The sequence below is a fragment of the Hevea brasiliensis genome, chromosome 6 (genome assembly GCF_030052815.1).
Source record: "Hevea brasiliensis isolate MT/VB/25A 57/8 chromosome 6, ASM3005281v1, whole genome shotgun sequence".
Classification (NCBI taxonomy): Eukaryota; Viridiplantae; Streptophyta; class Magnoliopsida; order Malpighiales; family Euphorbiaceae; genus Hevea; species Hevea brasiliensis.
In genome coordinates, this window is record NC_079498.1 from 47,760,056 (window position 1) to 47,777,424 (window position 17,369).

At 34.5% G+C, this 17,369-nt stretch overlaps 1 protein-coding gene across 1 annotated transcript in view; it reads left to right on the forward strand.

The window, feature by feature from the left end:
• The first annotated feature begins 16,607 nt into the window (after positions 1–16,607).
• LOC110653436 (putative axial regulator YABBY 2) overlaps positions 16,608–17,369 on the forward strand; it is a 6,810-nt gene continuing 6,048 nt past the window's right edge. Inside the window, exon 1 of the mRNA XM_021809060.2 lies at positions 16,608–17,037. Coding sequence (XP_021664752.2) covers positions 16,969–17,037 — 69 coding nt within the window. The 5' untranslated portion in view covers positions 16,608–16,968. The remainder of the gene's footprint in view (positions 17,038–17,369) is intronic.

The window sequence follows — 17,369 nt, forward strand, 5'->3', positions numbered from 1 at the left end:
TGTGCACCACTGAGTCATTGTACTCAGCGATGGCTTTGTTATTGCTATTGCAGGTAGAGAGACTAGTAGAGCAGCCGAGTGAGCTGCTGAGGACTACAGCACTGCCTTTAAGATTTTATTGGGTATAACATTATACCCTTATTGTACATATTTATTTTGATGTATATGATTGTATGTACATGTTGTAAATTAGTGTTGAGCAGTTGTACAGAACTTGTAATAATATTATTTGGATTTTCTGATATAAATTTAGACCGATGAATGTAAATCAATTTTTCTTTAATGGAATGTGAATGAAACTCTTTAGTATTAGTTTTGAAAATAATTGAGTTGAGAATTGACTTGAATTGTGGAGTTGAGAAAATTTGTGTTGATTTGAGTTGTGATGATGGTTGATTTTGATGAAGTGAAATATAAGAAGTGTTTTTCTACAGGTCAAAAATTTTGGTTTTTCTCAATTACAGCCGGCACTCTACCGAAATTTTTACAAAATTTGTGAAAAAATAAAAATGGTTAAAAATTTTACCTAACTTTTAAACTTCAATAAAACGTTTTTAATACCTACTGCAAATGCTCACCACCTTCAAAAAGTAAGAAAATTATTTTAAAATCCCTTGTAGTGTATTTAATGGGTTATCGGTAGGTGAAGTTTGGTAATTCATTAGGTATACTACGGGATCATGTTATGCCTTACAAAAGGGTAAGGTGTAACAGTTCAGAACTTTGAACCTTTTCATATCATTCACAAAATGCTTAAGTGTAATCTATACATTAATTCATATATAATTACAAAAGAGTGCTTATAGATCCAGGCAACCATACAAACTATTCTTTTACTTACACATTACATAATACAATCCTTTGAAACCAAGCACAGTGTCTAACAGTTTATAAATTACATGTCCGCTATATAAACTCAAGCATACAAAGTAAGTTGCTAAACCTCTACCTCATGCTAGATTTTCCTATAGATAATGTAACACCCTCACTGTAGTCATTCTGTACATTCTACTGTTCAGGTGATCAGTGTCGGTCCGGACAGCTAGAATGTTTGAAAAAAATATTTAGACTAGAGTGAAGAATCATAAATAACTCAAATAATAGTAAGAAAAATTTAGGAAAAATTTTAGAAATAAAATACAACCAAGTTAAATGAGCCGGTGCCCCAGCGATGGGTAACCCAATGAAAAGTTACGGTCCTCGCAGCTAAGAGCCTTAAACCTGGGAGAAAATTCATGAAATAATTTTTGGGACTCCAGAGAAGAGTCATTGAGGTTTCTATGGCATTAGAATGCCAAGAAAAGGCTTAAAAAAATTTTTCAATCGATACAAACAATTTTTGGTCAATAAGCCAAATGGAGGGCATTTTGGTCATTTCGTCTTCAAAGATGATTTTTGGCCAACTTGTCCAGTTAAGTAAATAATTATTATGACATAAAATATGAATAAATATTGCTAAAAATTAAATTAAAAATGAGTAGTAAAGAAAAGAAAAGAAAATAAAAGAAAAGTGGAATTATGACATCACATGATTTCATTAGGGAGCTCTCCACCAATCACAACTTAACAAAATTGCTTAAGGGATGAAAGTGGATAGCAGATGCACATCCACATGAGTTGGTTTCTCCAGAAGTTTCTATAAGCAAATATATATATATAAAAGAAAAGGAGAGGACAGCAGAATCGGGAAAGAGGAGAGGAGGAAAAAGAAAGGAAAAGAAAGAAAGAAAGAAAGGAAGAAGGAGAAGAAGAGAAGGGAAGAGGATGTTGGTGCCGATTTTTTTTTTTTTTCTAAGTTTTTCTAGCAAGAAAGAACACTAACAAGGGGAAAAAAAGAGTTTTAGTGTAAGATACAAGAATTAAAAAGAGAGGAATGGAGAAGGAGGTGAACAGTAGCAGAAATAGGGGTTCAGCAGGGGCAGCATGTTTCTCTTCCGTCCAGGTGAGCTTGGCTCAACTTATGGTTAAAATTTGATGATTGTTTTTTGGATATGTTTGAGGTATGTATGTGTAGACATTATGGTTAAAATTTGGTGATTGTTCAACAGTTAGATTTGGAGAAATATATTGTTGAACACAGGCTGTCTGCAAGTTGAGAATTCTAAATTTTGGCTACTGAATTTTGAGAAAAATAAATAGTTATGATGCTTATAAAATTATGAAATTTGTTATAAATGATATATTTGGGATGTTGAGGCTGTTGTGTTAAAATTTGGTGTATTTTAGACTTGTGGTTTATGAGATATAAATTGTTTTGCATGAGCTGTCTGAGTAAGACTGATTTTTGCAAAAATTCAGATTTTGAAGGGTTGAATGAATATTTTGATATCTCATGATATAGAGATGATTTGATGCTAAAATTTTTACTGATATTGTATAGAGATGTCTTGAATATATGGTTAAAATTTGGGATTTATCTAAAGTTTAGATCATTATATATAAATTTGAATGCACAAGCTGCCGGATTGGGTATTAATGGTTTGTGGATTTGAGATTTATGATAGGAGTTTAGTCCAATTTAAGGGGAAATGCTGTTGAATTTTTATTGGATATTTAATTTAAGAAAGTGAAGTTATAATTGATTATGATTATTATGATTCTAAGAGAAATCTTGAAGAATAACAAGCTCAAGTTTGGTTTCAAAAAAGGTTAGTACTAATTTTACCTTTCTCCTTCTTCTAACTTTGAAATGTAGTAGAATTATAAGGAAATTACTTGAAAAACCAAAGAAAATGTCCATGAAGAAACAACATAAAAATTTCGGCCAGCCTTGGTATGTGGCTAGTTTGATGTGTTTGATGAGTTTATATAGGTTTATGAATGATGAAGGATGTTTATATATGCACAAGAAGGGAAGATTAAATGAGTTGCATGAATTAGGGGAGAAAGTGAGTTAGGGTTTAGGACAAAATTTAGGTTTCGCTCATGTGTTGATGAATGGAAGTCCTAATGGTCAATTAGTAACCATTTGGCTGTGTTTGATGAGGAATTGAAGTGAATTGTGGCTTTGGATTTGAGGTTGGGTATGCTGCCTCATAGGACCTGCAAGGATGGATGTGAGTCCAGCAAGTTTGGGCAGCTATAACTTGGGTTGTGTAAATTCAATTGGTGCAAGGTTAATTGAACATAAAATTAAACACATAATTGCACAACTTTGATGAAGGAAACTTGTCACAGATAACTCTAATCCGATAATGCTTCACCTGAGATGAAAGGAAAGGGTTAGGGAAATTTAGTGAGTAAAGTAACCAATATCATTTGTCATATTGTTTAATTTATACATATGCAATGCATCATTCACAAGAGTTTACACATCACAAAAAATTCACATAAGATAGACTTGTCACTAGTGTTTTCCCATATCCAATTGCCCCACTCATAAAGATACTCCTCAAGACTTTCTCTTAATACAGAACATAACCAATGTGCTCAGCTCATAAAGAAGCTTCTCGGGTCTTCCTCTATCATAAATAGTGAGCTAGGGACTTATTAGGCCTCATTTGGTCTTACCACATAACATCATGCATGATAATAACATATAACACATTTGTATCATAGGAAAAATCAGTAGGCCATCCAACATCTATTGTGCATCAACAATAATTATGTAATAATGCAGCATATTTGTGTTATTGATACATACAACGTAATAATATCATAGAATGATACATGTGAATGGTCATGAGTCTCATTATAATTATTTAAAAGGTTTGCATTCTTTAGGTTAGCATTACTCACCTTTTGTAGCCTATCAAATACCACAATCGTGAACAGTAGCTAATCCTTAAAAAATGGACACTAATGAGTTATCCAAATCTCCATAACTTTATACATACATTAAATAACATATTCTAGGTCCATTTGGTGTCTAAAAACAAGTTTTAGAGTCTTAAAATAAAAAGGCAAATAAGGCTAGCAAAACCAACTTCAGCTGTTGAAGTCCAGAACCTTAAATGCCCTTTTCAAGTAATAGCTACTTCAACTGCCGAAGTCCTAAACTTTAAAACTCTTAAGAAGCAATAGCTACTCTAGCTATCGAAATAATGGTTTTCAGCAGCTGAATATGGAAATTTCAAGGATTCCCAATTCAAATTTTTTAAAAAATTGAAGTATAAAACACAACCAAAATAACATCCTTTGTTCCAAAGCATCAGTTAATCTTACCAACCCATTCCCCACTCATCCAACAACTCAAAAATTGACAAGGATGCTACATGCGTCTAGCTATACAACAAAACCCAAGGTTTCTCAAACCTCTTCCAACTTACAACATGATGAAAACAATCCCAACAAAAGAAAAACACTTTAATACCATAACAACGTCTCCCAAAGGCACATGCAATAATCAAATGTAAAGAAAACCATGTGTAGAAAAGCAGTTCTTACTAATTTGAAACTCGTTTTGCAAATCTCTTACTGTGATTTAAAACCCGAATTCCAAAAGCTTAGACACATAAAAATTAAGCTGTTGGACTAATATCTACTTTTAAAAACACACATGCAAAAGGAAAAGGAAAGAGAAGGTAAGAAAGGACTTATCTTTTGAAGCCTCAACTTCAACCCTTTGCTAGCAAGAAAATCTCTTTGACATCACTTAACTTTCTCTCAAACTCTAACATGCAAAACCAACCTAAAAAGATCTTTTGAGTTAAATAACTAATCTTAATAAAAAAAGTGGAAATATAAGAGAAAACAGAGGAGAAAGGTACCTATTGGATGAAATTTCAAGATCGTCTTATGAAATTTTATTAGCTAGGCCTTTTATACCCTTAGCTAGAGAAGGAATTTTAGCTGCTAGAGTCTATAGTACCTAGAAGAAACCTATGTAGTAAAAGGACCTTCTACTACCAAAAGTCTAACTTTCAACTGCCAAAATTTATATTGCCCAAAAAGGAACCTTATGCTTCTCTTTGTAAAAATACAAACAAACAATACATATAGAGTTTATAACATAGCACTTGCACACACTTAAAACTTACTACTATTTTCACTATTTATGAAATCCTAAGTTTCACTAGAATTTTCCATCAATGATAGGAATTCTGACATCAGAAATGATGGGTGTTACATTCTCCACCCTTAGGAACATTTGTCCCAAAATGTTAAAATAAAACAAAAACATACCTAAAACAAACAGGGGTATAACTGTAACATGGAGCCATAGGTTTCCTATATGCATTCTTCCATGTTGTGGTAACTCCATAATCTTTAACCATAGGTATCTCTATATTTCTCAACCTTCTTATCTGCGTATCTATAATCCAGATAGGTTGTTCGACATAAGAAAGATCTTTTAAAATTTTCATATCCGGTTCGCTTATAACCTTATTGGATCTGACACAAACTTTTATAGCATAGAAACATGAAAAACCGAATGGATCCTCTCCATCTTTAGTGGTAAGGCTAGCTTATAAAACACATTTCTAACCTCCTAAAGCACTTCAGATGGTCTAATGTGCCTTGTAGCTAGCTTACTTTTTTTCCCAAACTGAATTACACCTTTTATAGAAGATACCCTTAGAAGCACCATATCACCCTCTTAAAAAACCACTTCTTTTCTGTGAAGATCTACAAAACTCTTTTTCTACTGGTTATTGTCCTTAACCTTGCCTTGATTAAAGACATAACCTAATTGGTGATTTCCACCAACTCAGTACCTACTAAAGCTCGCTCACCAACTTCCTCCCAACATTACTGGTGGCCTGTATTTCCTCCCATATAAAGCTTTATATGGTACCATTCCAATGCTAGAGTAATAGTTGCGATTGTATGGAAACTCAACTAGAGGAAGATACTTCTTTTATGATTCTCCAAAGTCAAGTACATACATTCTTAGCATATCCTTCAAAGTTTGTATGGTTTTATCTGACTGTCCGTCGGTCTGAGGATGAAAAGCTATGCTAAAATCCAACCTGGTGCCTAATTCATTCTGGAGATAATGCCAAAACCTTGAGGAGAATTGCGGTTCCCTATTAAAAACTATTGTCATTAGAGCTCTATGCAATCTCACTATCTCTGCAACATATACTTGAGCCAACTTATCCATATAATAGTTAGCTCTTACAGGGATGAAGCAGGCAGTCTTGGTCAACCTATCCATTATTACCCATATTGAGTCATGTCTATTAGAGGCTATAAGTAACCCCACAATAAAATCCATGGCCACATTTTCCTATTTCCACTCTAGAATAGGTAGTGGGTTAAACATCCTTACCAGTTTCTAATGTTCCAACTTCACCCTCTGACACACTTTGCATGCATATATGAACTGTGCATTCTCCTTCTTCATGGAAGGCCACTAATACACTTTCTTTAGATCTTGATAAATTTTAGTACTCTCTAGATGTACACTTTATATAACATTATTAGCTTTTCTCATTATGTCTCCCTTGAGTCTGATATCATCTGGTACACATAATCTACTGCCATACCTTAAAACTCCTTTCCCATCAAATTAGAACTCACAGTTCTTACCCTTCTGTAGTGTTTATACTATCTTCACTAACTTTAGATCTTCATGTTGTTTCTCTATCACTTGTCTAAAGTACACTGGTGTTACTTTCATCTATGCTAGCCATGTGCCTCTAGCTGATAACTCTAACTGTAACCCCTTGCCTAATAATTGGTTGAAATCTTTTAAGATGGGACATCTTTCCACTAATATGTGAGCTAAACTGCCAAATGATTTTTAGCTAAAGGCATCTGTGACTACATTTACCTTATTCAAGTGCTATTAAATATTAAAATCATAATCACTAAGCGGTTCTACCTACCTCCTTTGCCTAAGTTCAGCTCCTTCTTATTGAAGAATACTAAAGACTCTTGTGGTTTATAAAGATTTCACACTTTACCCCATAAAGATAATGCCTCCACATCTTAGGGCAAAAACTACAGCCACCATTTCTAAATTATGGTTATGATAGTTAGCTTCATGCTTCTTCAACTACCTTGAAGCATAAGCTATGACCTTGCTATTTTGCATGAGAACACACCCTAAACCCACCCTGGTGGCATCGCAGTACACTGTGAAATCTTCATTGCTCAAAGGCAAAGCTAGAACTAGTGTTGTAACCAAACACTCCTTTAGCTTTTGAAAACTTTCTTCACACTGACTTGGCCATTCAAACTTTCTATTCTTTTGAGTCAACCTAGTCATAGGAGCACCTATCTTGAAAAAATCAGGTACAAATCTCCTATAGTAGTCAGCTAATCCTAAGAAGCTTTTGATCTCAATCATAGTGGTTGGCTTTAGCCAATCTACCACTGTTTCAACTTTCTTAGAGTCCACTTTAATACCATTTTCTGACACTACATGCCCCAAGAAAGATATACTCTTCAACCAGAATGCACACTTCAAAAATTTGGCATATAACTGATGCTCTTAAAAAGTATGGATAAAAAGTATGGAGAACCACTTTTAAATGTTGTGCTTCCTCTTCTAGACTTCTAAAATTTATTAAAATGTCATCAAAGTGATCCAAAAAGGTCTAAATACCCTAATCATGAGATCCATGAATGCAGTTGAGGCATTTGTTAACGCAAATGGCATCACAAGAAACTCATAATACCCATACCTAGTCTGAAAGGTAGTCTTTAGAATGTCTATCTTTTTTATCCTCAATTGGGGATACTTGAACCTTAAATCTATCTTAGAAAAATAACTAACTCTTGCTAGTTGATCAAACAAATCATCGATATGAGGTAAAGGGTACTTGTTCTTTGTGGTTACTTTTTTCAACTGCATATAATCTATCCACAGCCTTATAGAACCATCCTTCTTCTTTATAAACAACATCAGAACACCTCACAGAGAAGCACTTGTTTTGATAAACCCTTTATCTACTAGATCTTACAATTGTTCCTTTAACTCATTCAGCTATGTAGGGGCCATTCTATAAGGAGGAATAGATATAAGTCTAGTGTCACACCCTACCCCTCTGTAAGGCATAACATGATCCCGTAGTATACCTAATGAATCATCAACTCCGTCTACTGATAACCCATTAAATACACTACAAGGGATTTTAAAAACTTTTCTTACTTCTTTTACAGTGGTGAGCACTATTTACAGGCGTTAAAAACTTTTTTGAACTGAAGAGATAGAACTAACACGTTTGAATTATTTGGAATTTCTGTAAAAATTTTGGCAGAGTGCCATCTGTATTTTGGATAAAACAGTTCTTCAGAAAACCTGTAAAAAGCACTTCAATAAATTTCCAAATCTCAACTTCAACATTTTTCTCAACCCAACACATTTCTCAAGTCAAATTCACAGTAATTTTTCAAAGACTGCGATAAAGAAAATATAATACAATTTTTACAAGCCAAAATAACTCATAATTATTTTACAACTTCAATGTACAATTTTTATTTACAACTGCTCAAAACCAACAACAATATGTACATACAGTGAACATCATTACATTACAAAATACAAAATATTGGTATACTCATTATACCCGGTAGTCTCTCGCTGGAGGTACTAGCAGCCTAGTCTGCTGCCCTATCTATCTGTCTACCTGCGACAGCAATAAAAAGCTATCGCTGAGACAATGTCTCAGTGGTGCACAACATTAATCAAATACAATTTAAATCACAATTCATAAATCATATAAATAGTGGATACTTAAAACCAGAGTAAATTTCAAGACAGTGATTGTCAACAAGAATTTAAACTCCATTTCTCAATATCACAATAAATTTCAATAAGTCAGATCATGGTTGAATTCAAAAGACAGTATATGTCAATAAGAGTTTAAATTCATTTAACAATCTCACAATACATATCAATAAATCACACACAGCTTTAATCATGTTCCCAAGTTCAATTCATCCCAAAAGCCGATGGCTAATGAGGTATTCAATTCATCCCAAAAGTCAATGACTAATGAGGAATAACATAGCTAGCTAGCAAAAATATGAGTACTCATTCTATTCGTCCTCAACAGGCACACACCTCAACACTTCAGCCAGAGAGGGAATTCAATTCATCCCACTGGACAAGCTAGCGAGGAACACAATCAATGTACATGATAGCTGTGGTTTCAAACCAATTACAGTGCTTTTCAATCAATAAGTATCCATCAAATATCATTCAAATCATTTTTCACAATTTCACAACTTAAAACAACAATATGCAAATAGTCATAATTTATTTCAATTGAAAATAATTCAAAAGAAATAGTTGTTGTGCACAAACCTCTGATAATCGTCTCCTGTCCGACTCGTGATTTCCTTCCCTTTTCACGAGTCTTTGGTAAATCGAGAAACACAATTTGAAGTGTTTCAAGATTAAATTAAACTCTCTAACGATAATGTTCGATAAGTAATTCACTGAAGGCTATTATTTGCTCAATCACCTAATATACCGACCCTCGATGCGTTTTAGGTAAATTAGGTTTTAGTGTCATTAATATGTCACATTGGATAGGGTTTTAGGGTTGGTATGTTTTACCAAACTCATTTCCTTGTTTAGTGCATTTTAATGCAACTTGTTGGATTCCGGAATACTAGTTTGACCTAGCCGGACGACCTAGTTCCCTCGGTTTTTGGGTTTCGGTCAAAACTAAAAACTTGTAGATCTATGTCTTATTGCACGCGGGGCAAAATTTCAGGTCAATCCAAGTTAAGTAGACCAAGTTATGGTCATTATACTATTGCTGGTCAAATGGCATTAAATTAGGTCAATTTTAGGTCAATTTGGTCAACTTTGGTTCGGCCAGTTTTTGGACCCGAACTTGTGCAAGCTTTTTGACTCACTTCTGGTCATTTCTGGGCTTTGGTGTCTTCATAAGACTTGTAGGTATGGGTCTAAACTATTTATGGTTAAAATTTTAGGTCAATTGGACCTGTTTTGAGTGAGTTATGGCCTAAAAACTCACTGCTGCCCAATTGGTCAATTTTCAGGTCCTAATTGCACCTAATCCGAATTGGTCATTTTTTTATGTCACATTGCAAGCAGAATTTTGGTATGCTTTCTCAATGAAAGTTGGCACATTTTGTGCCTAGTTTCACCTCCAATTGGTCTCATACCAATTGAGGTTACACATTTAAAGTTATTGACTAAATTGCATACTGCCTTTAATTACTTTGCTTATACATGTATCCATTACACATTTAATTGCTATATGTCCACTCCCCTTACAATTTCTGTTTTGGTACATTACCAAAAACCATATTCCACTTCACTTAAATGTCACTTTGGGCAGATTGCAATTATCCTCAATACACCAATTAAACTCACCTTTACAAGTTCTAAGTACAATCACATATACCCTAAACATTACAAATTTTTACATACACTTACACAATCAATCTATACACATATCCATCAATTCTCAAGGTCAATATTCTGCCAATACTTTCATGAACATATACATTTATCCAAGAATCTCAAGGCTGCCGAAAACTTCCTCAACACCAAAATATCCTACAATTTATCAATTTCCATCCAAGTGCAAAAATCACCATATACATATGGAATAATTTACTAGGATTTTAAATCACCATAACCAACATCATTTCTCATCAAATATATGCACAAATATTTCATCAAATACATAACTCCATGGCTGTCCAAAATGAACATCTCAATAACTCTTCAAACTTAAAAATTTTCTTCACAAAACCAACACCCATAACATGAACACAAAGTTTAACAAAGCTATCTTCAAAAATGCTAACTTACCTTATGGTTGGAACTTGCCAAACCTTGATTAAACTTCTTAAATTTGGTATCAAGCTCTTCCTTATGATGTGTAGACAAACTTTCATGAAGGAACCTAAGTGATTGGAGTTGAAATGGAGGAGTTAGGAGAGCTCATGCAAAACGGCAATGGTGGTTTCCTCACTTCTTCAATTCGGCTAGGTTTGGTGTCTTGGAGAAGATGAACATTTCAGCTTGGATAATGGAATTACAGCTGCCCCATTATGTGTTTATTTTATTCCCTTAGTGACCCACTCACTCAATTAATCATATAATATGTTAATTTCCCACTTATTCCACATTAAACCCTTAATTCTTGCTATTTACTTTAGGTACCACCAAATTAATTTTTCATTTTATTTTCTAAGTGTAATATTATTTATTTTTAATGGAAATTTAGGTCAAAAGACAATTCGTGGTGTCAAATGACCATAATGCCCCTGTTCGGGTTGCATTCCCGATTTTTCGGTAACACCGGGTTTTGTCCGTTTTTCGATTTCTCACTTTTCTTTGTACTAATTATTTAATTTTTCTTTGATCTTCCTAATGATATTTATTCTTCTATAAGGTTCTATTTAAGTCCTAAAAATGTTTTCCAGGGTTCCATGATCCGGGAGCTAGTCAACGGTCCACGCCGTGACTTCCCGGTGCGGTCACCCATCGCTAGGGCTCCCGGCTCGCTTAACTTGATCACATTTCGTTGCTATTATTTTTCCTTTATTTTTCTTGTATTTTCTTTTCTTGTATTTCATTATTTTATGTCTTCTCACTCATATCGAAGTGTAGTTCTAGGCATCCTAGCTGTCCGGACAACACTGATCACCGGAGCAGCAGAACGCACTACCGAACTTAGGGGTGTTACATCTAGTACCATATACTAGATCAATCTTAAAATCTATCTCCCATTCAAGTGGCAACACAAGTAGTTCCTTTGGAAAAACATCTGAGAACTCCCTCACCACTGGAACTTACCCTAGTCCATCTTTATTCATAACAGCTTCCTTAACATGAGCTAAAAATCCTCTACATCCTTTTCTGAGCATATTTTTGGCTTGCATACCAGAGATCATCCCCTTCATCGCTGGTAGTTGTTCTCCCTGAAACACTACTTTTGACCCATCTTGTCCCCTAAACTTCACTATCTTATTCCTACAGTCTAAGCTAGCATAATTAGCTGAGAGCTAATCCATCCCTAGAATGAAATTAAAATTAGTCAATCTAGAACTACTAGGTCGACTAGAAAGTGTAACACCCCTAATTTTTAAATTAATTATTTTATGGATATATATTAATATTTTATTTTGTTTAAATTTTAGAAAATTATTTGAAATTTTTCGAATTTTAGAAATCGGGTTCGATTTTTTAAAAATAGAAAACTTTGATGATTTTTAAAAATTAATTTAAAGACCACGTGGCAAAACTAAAAATATATTTGGACTCTACGAATTTTTCTGAGTTTTCTAGAATTTTTTCGAAATTTTTAGGCCTCGTTTTCAGTCCTAAGGCAGAGTAAAAAAATTCAAAATTTTGTATCATGAATAGGACCGATCGAATCGGACCGGATCGAATCGGACCGGTCGAATCGAACCAGCCATTCTTTTTCTTCTTCCTTCCGCTCGCGCGCCCGACACTCTCTCTTTCTCTTCTGTTTTCTCTCTCCTCTCTCCTCCTCTCGCCGCACCACCGCCGACCTAGCCTTCCCAGCTCGCCAGCGCATCGCCCCAGCCGGTCCCCCTCGCCGGCCATCACCTAAGGCGCTAGGAAAAAGCGCCAGAAAACGCCACAATGCGCAGCGTATCGTTTCCCCTTCCTGGCCAAAATTCGGCCGATCCGGCCACCAATCAGACCGGTTCTTATGTCAAAACTCTTCTACACCTCGAGAACTTTCCATAGATACTAATAACACCAAAATTCATCGAGCGGTTTGCCTAATTTTTGTTCATAAAATTTTAGTCCATTTCGATTTTTTGCCTAAATTTATCGCAAATCGTAAACCCCATAAGAAAACCGAGAGTAACGAAGTGCTCCACTCGTCGAGAGCTTCACGCCAGTACCAATTTCAAAATTTTCTGATATCGTTTTTCGAAGGGTCCCGCGAAACTTCGTAGTGTTTTTTCGAGTACTAAATGAGCTTAGAAAATTCTGTAAAAATCATATACTAATCCCCGTATTGTGGGCTTCGTATAGGTACCTTCAATTCACAAAAATTCAATGGTTGTCTAGGTCTGTTAAATTCGGGCCGGACAGACAGGCTACTGAAAAAGTCTTGGAATTGGATCAAGATTTTGGCTACCCCACCATTGTCAGATGTCTCGAGCGTGTTCCCGAGGTCGGAATCGGCATAGGTAAACCCGAGCCTTACTTTTTCTTAATTATCTAGTGCTTGAATTGGATTAAAAATCCATAAAATATTCGTGATGGATTAGAAAATTATAATTCCTTTTGCATTAGCTTAGCAATAATGCTAAGACTACAGAGTAAAGTTTTAGAATTTTTAGAGCTCATTTGGGTAGTTTTTGAAAAAGGGTTAATTATAAGGACTAAACTGTAATTTTTCATAGTATGATTGTTGACTGTTTGGATGGGCCCAGGAGGGGCTGTGTGATGTGATTGAGTTGTGAATGTATGGTTTGTGGATATAGAAGTGCATTTTAAGCCCTTTTGCAGGTTGGGTAGGTCCTAGGTATAGGGGAGACTCTGCCAGATTTTCGGCACGACTTAGAACATCTTTGGTCTTTTCTTAGTTTGTATTGATTTAAATTTATTAAATAATTCTAATAAAATTATCAGGTGAGACGGAACAGTCTTTCTCCTCCGCCCAGCCACCATAGTGATTTTGGTTAAGTCTGTGAGTAAAATATTAATTTTAATTATAATTTTAATATTATTATATATTCAGGCATGCCCATGCATCACTTATAAATATGTATCTATGTAGTTAAACACTAAGCACGTTTTATATTGCATTCTTAATTGATGAATTGCCATGGATGTTGTTTGTAGTAATTTAGAGCAGTGTGCGTGTGTTGGCGTGCGTGTGGTATGGTATTGGATATGGACAGGACAGATAGACACGGCTTGAGAGACACTCGCTGGGATCCCACATTTGGTTTATTAAGCAAAAGTCTAGCTTGAGAGACACTCGCTGGCAGAGGTTGGATTAAGAGAGCTGTATAGGGGATCAGCTCCCACATATGTATTGTTTGACAGTGTTGGGTGTGTGAGTGCTCCAAATTGCCTTTTTGCTGTTATGATATAAAAATTATGACGATGTTACATTTCATTCCACAGGGTGCATTAGATTTAGATAGCTATAGAGATTATGGTTTAAATTGATATTTTACTCTCTGAGTCGAACGCTCACTCCTATTCATCTATTTTTCCAGGCTACAGAAGGATTTTTTATTGTGGCTAACCTGCTCTTCTTCTTCGCAGGTTCATTAATAGTATTTAATGTATTTTGTACAATTGAGTTAAATTTTAGACTCCGCATGTGTTAGAAGCACTTATTTTTATTTTGGGCCTATATTATAAAGTTATGCTGGACCTGTAAAATTATTAACTGTATACATGATGGGATTGGATGAGGGAGGTGAGCTCCCATTTGAGTTATGACATTTTGATTATGTGGAGGGTGAGCTGATCTTCCCAATTTATTATATATTGTGTTTACAAGTCGGGCGAGTAAAAAAATCTCCATTAAATGGTCCATTTTATGGCCAGACTCTATCCTGTTGAATTCTTGAAATTGGGCCCAAATGGGCCTTAGAATTAGGTTGAGGAATAGTTAGGCTTACTACTGGCCTCGGGGGCTTTAGGCTGGCCCAGGTCCTAGTTCCGGTCCGGTTCATAGGTTGGGTCGTGACAGAAAGCATCTATCCTCAACCATTACTGGATAGGAGTAATAGAACATCTCTGTCATTGAAGAGTCACACTCGGGTCCATTAACTAGCAATGGGTATTCCAAACTTCAAATCATCAATCCTTACCTTAGGATTGTATCAAGGATAACAAAAGAGTGCGAAGCGCCTAGATCAATCAAAGCATGCAAATTGAAGCTTCTATATGAAGTTTACCTGACATGACTGTGTTGAAGGCATTTACTTCATGTTGTGTCATAGTGAAGATTCGAGCTGGTGCCATAGAACCCCTTCCATGAGAGCCTATCATGGAGTAAGAAGGCCCTCTTCCTTTCCCTTGTCCTCTCCCTTGAGAAGGAACTATAGGAACCTGCCTTGCAGCTGATTAAGCCATACTACCTGACCCTACTTGCTATTATGTCATTCGAATTATTTTAGATTGAGAGTCATCATGTCTTGTTGATTTTAGGCAAATTCGAATTTAGATCATTTTAAATGAGGAATTAATTCAAGTTACTAATTAACTCGTTGTAAAAAATATATATATGTCAAATTCATATCAATTTTTGGATTATATATTGTTTTGGATAAAAATATCTTTTTTTTAAATTAACTTTATTAATTTAATTTTTAAGTCAAAATTCAAGCTAATTGAATTAATCCAAATAAATTAACTCCTATCGAGTCTTTCGAGTCATTTAATTCATCCTGGATTAAACTCTCAATTTTGTAGTCATTTCAGATATATATTGCAGTCATTTTGAATCAAATAAATTCATGAGGTTAAATTTTGTTGTTATTACTAAACATACAGTTGTGTAGCATTTATTAGTTTAGACGATAAAGAAATGTGCCCTTAATGATTGAACCGATTATATTCTTTTAACTATGTTAATTAAAGAGCTTGTTTCCATTTATTTTCGCTTAGATAATAAAGATAATAAACTTACAACGATAGCCAAAGTTTGAATTTTTTAGCCTTTATTAAAAAGACAAAAAAAAAAAAAATAGATATGCCTTTCCCCAAACTTGAAGTTGGATTAAGGTGGAATGATTTCCGAGTCTCTCTTACTTTAGGTTACTCCAACCTACCTATATATAAATGAACCAAAAAGTAAAACAAGGGGCCACAAACCCAAGTCATTGCAAAGTCTCCTCTCCTAGCTAGAAGCCTTATACCACTAATTAAGCAAATATATATGTATATATATGTGTGTTTAATTAATTAATTGATTAATTAATAATGTGATTGTAACTGACTAACTGCATGATTAATGAGAGGGAATGAGCTAAGCTAATGATCATTATCAAAAACTATTGTTATCACATCAACAGACACATTGTGGTTTAGGGTGTTAAGATGTTATTATCACTTTGAAAAATTTATAAGTCAATAGTAAGAGAGAAAGCTGAGGAGAAATAAAATTTATTGTTTTGATCAGATCTAATAATTATTAATATATTATAGTTATTTGAATTTAATTCAAAAACTTTAACTTAAATAAAACAAAAAATTTAGAATAAAATTTGGAAACTTGTAATTCCATCGATGTGGTCTAATGTAGAAATGTGGAATTAAGAAAGATAAACTCAGAAGAAACGACAAAGCCCTTCCTCTAAATGATAATGAAAATATTCTTATAATTATAAAATCACAAAATTAAATATCAATTAGAGTATAAATAACATATATTTTTATTGTTTTGTTCTTAATTTAAATTTATAATTTGAATAAATAATTTAGTGATATTGTTATTTTATTTATAAATTATAATGAGATTTTCAAATTTGAATCAATCAAATCATTATACAAACACGCCCTAAGCATCTCTCATCCCTAAACATTCCAAAGCATTAATATCCTCCCCTCCCCCCCTCGTCCGGTACAAAAAGAGAAGATGGTTAGAGATAAATGACTCCCACCCACTCATTCCCTCACTTACACACACACACACACACACTTGCGTCTTTCTCTCTCCGTAAATACACAACCCTACCCAACTTTCTCTATAAACGCACCACAATACAAAAAGAAAAGAAAATTAAAAAATATATATATTAAAAAAAAACCACTAGCACACCCCACTTTCACCCCAGTTTTGCCCGACCAGTCTAGTCCCATCCTCCTCTTTCACATTATTTTTGTACGCTTTCCCCACCACCCCCATCTCCGCCATCACCCCCCACACCCCCCCCCCCCCCTCTCTCTCTCTCTCTCTCTCTCTCTCTCTCAATAGTTCCTATTATTTTTGTCTATCTTGCTTTTTACTGTCTTTGTGCCAATTTCTTTGAAAGAATTATTGATCTATAACACCATCTTTGCTTATTGTCCGCCTTTTTCTCTCTTGTTAAAGAATTCTCTCCTTGATCTGGCCTTATACCTACAATTTTAAGCATTAAAAGATGTCATTGGACTTGGTATCTGAACGTGTTTGTTATGTTCACTGCAACTTCTGCAACACCATTTTAGCGGTACAGCAGTCACTTTTTCTCTTTCTTTTTCTTTTTCTATATATGTATCTTTCTCTTTTTCATAACCAGAAAAATCTAAGTTTCTTGTCTCATACCTCTCCAGAGAGCTGAATTGGCCATGACATCTATCATGTTCAATCATCAGTGAGCTTTTGGTGGTGTAAGATTTATTATTATTATTATTTAGTCATATATAGGAAATTTAGTTGAAAAGACTGGTGATGAGAGTATACAAGCAAAGATTTGGGTTATGCAACCCAATTTTTTGTAATGTCTTTATATTCTGTTATAATTTCCTTTCAAACCCATTATGGGATCAGAGAATTCCCTTG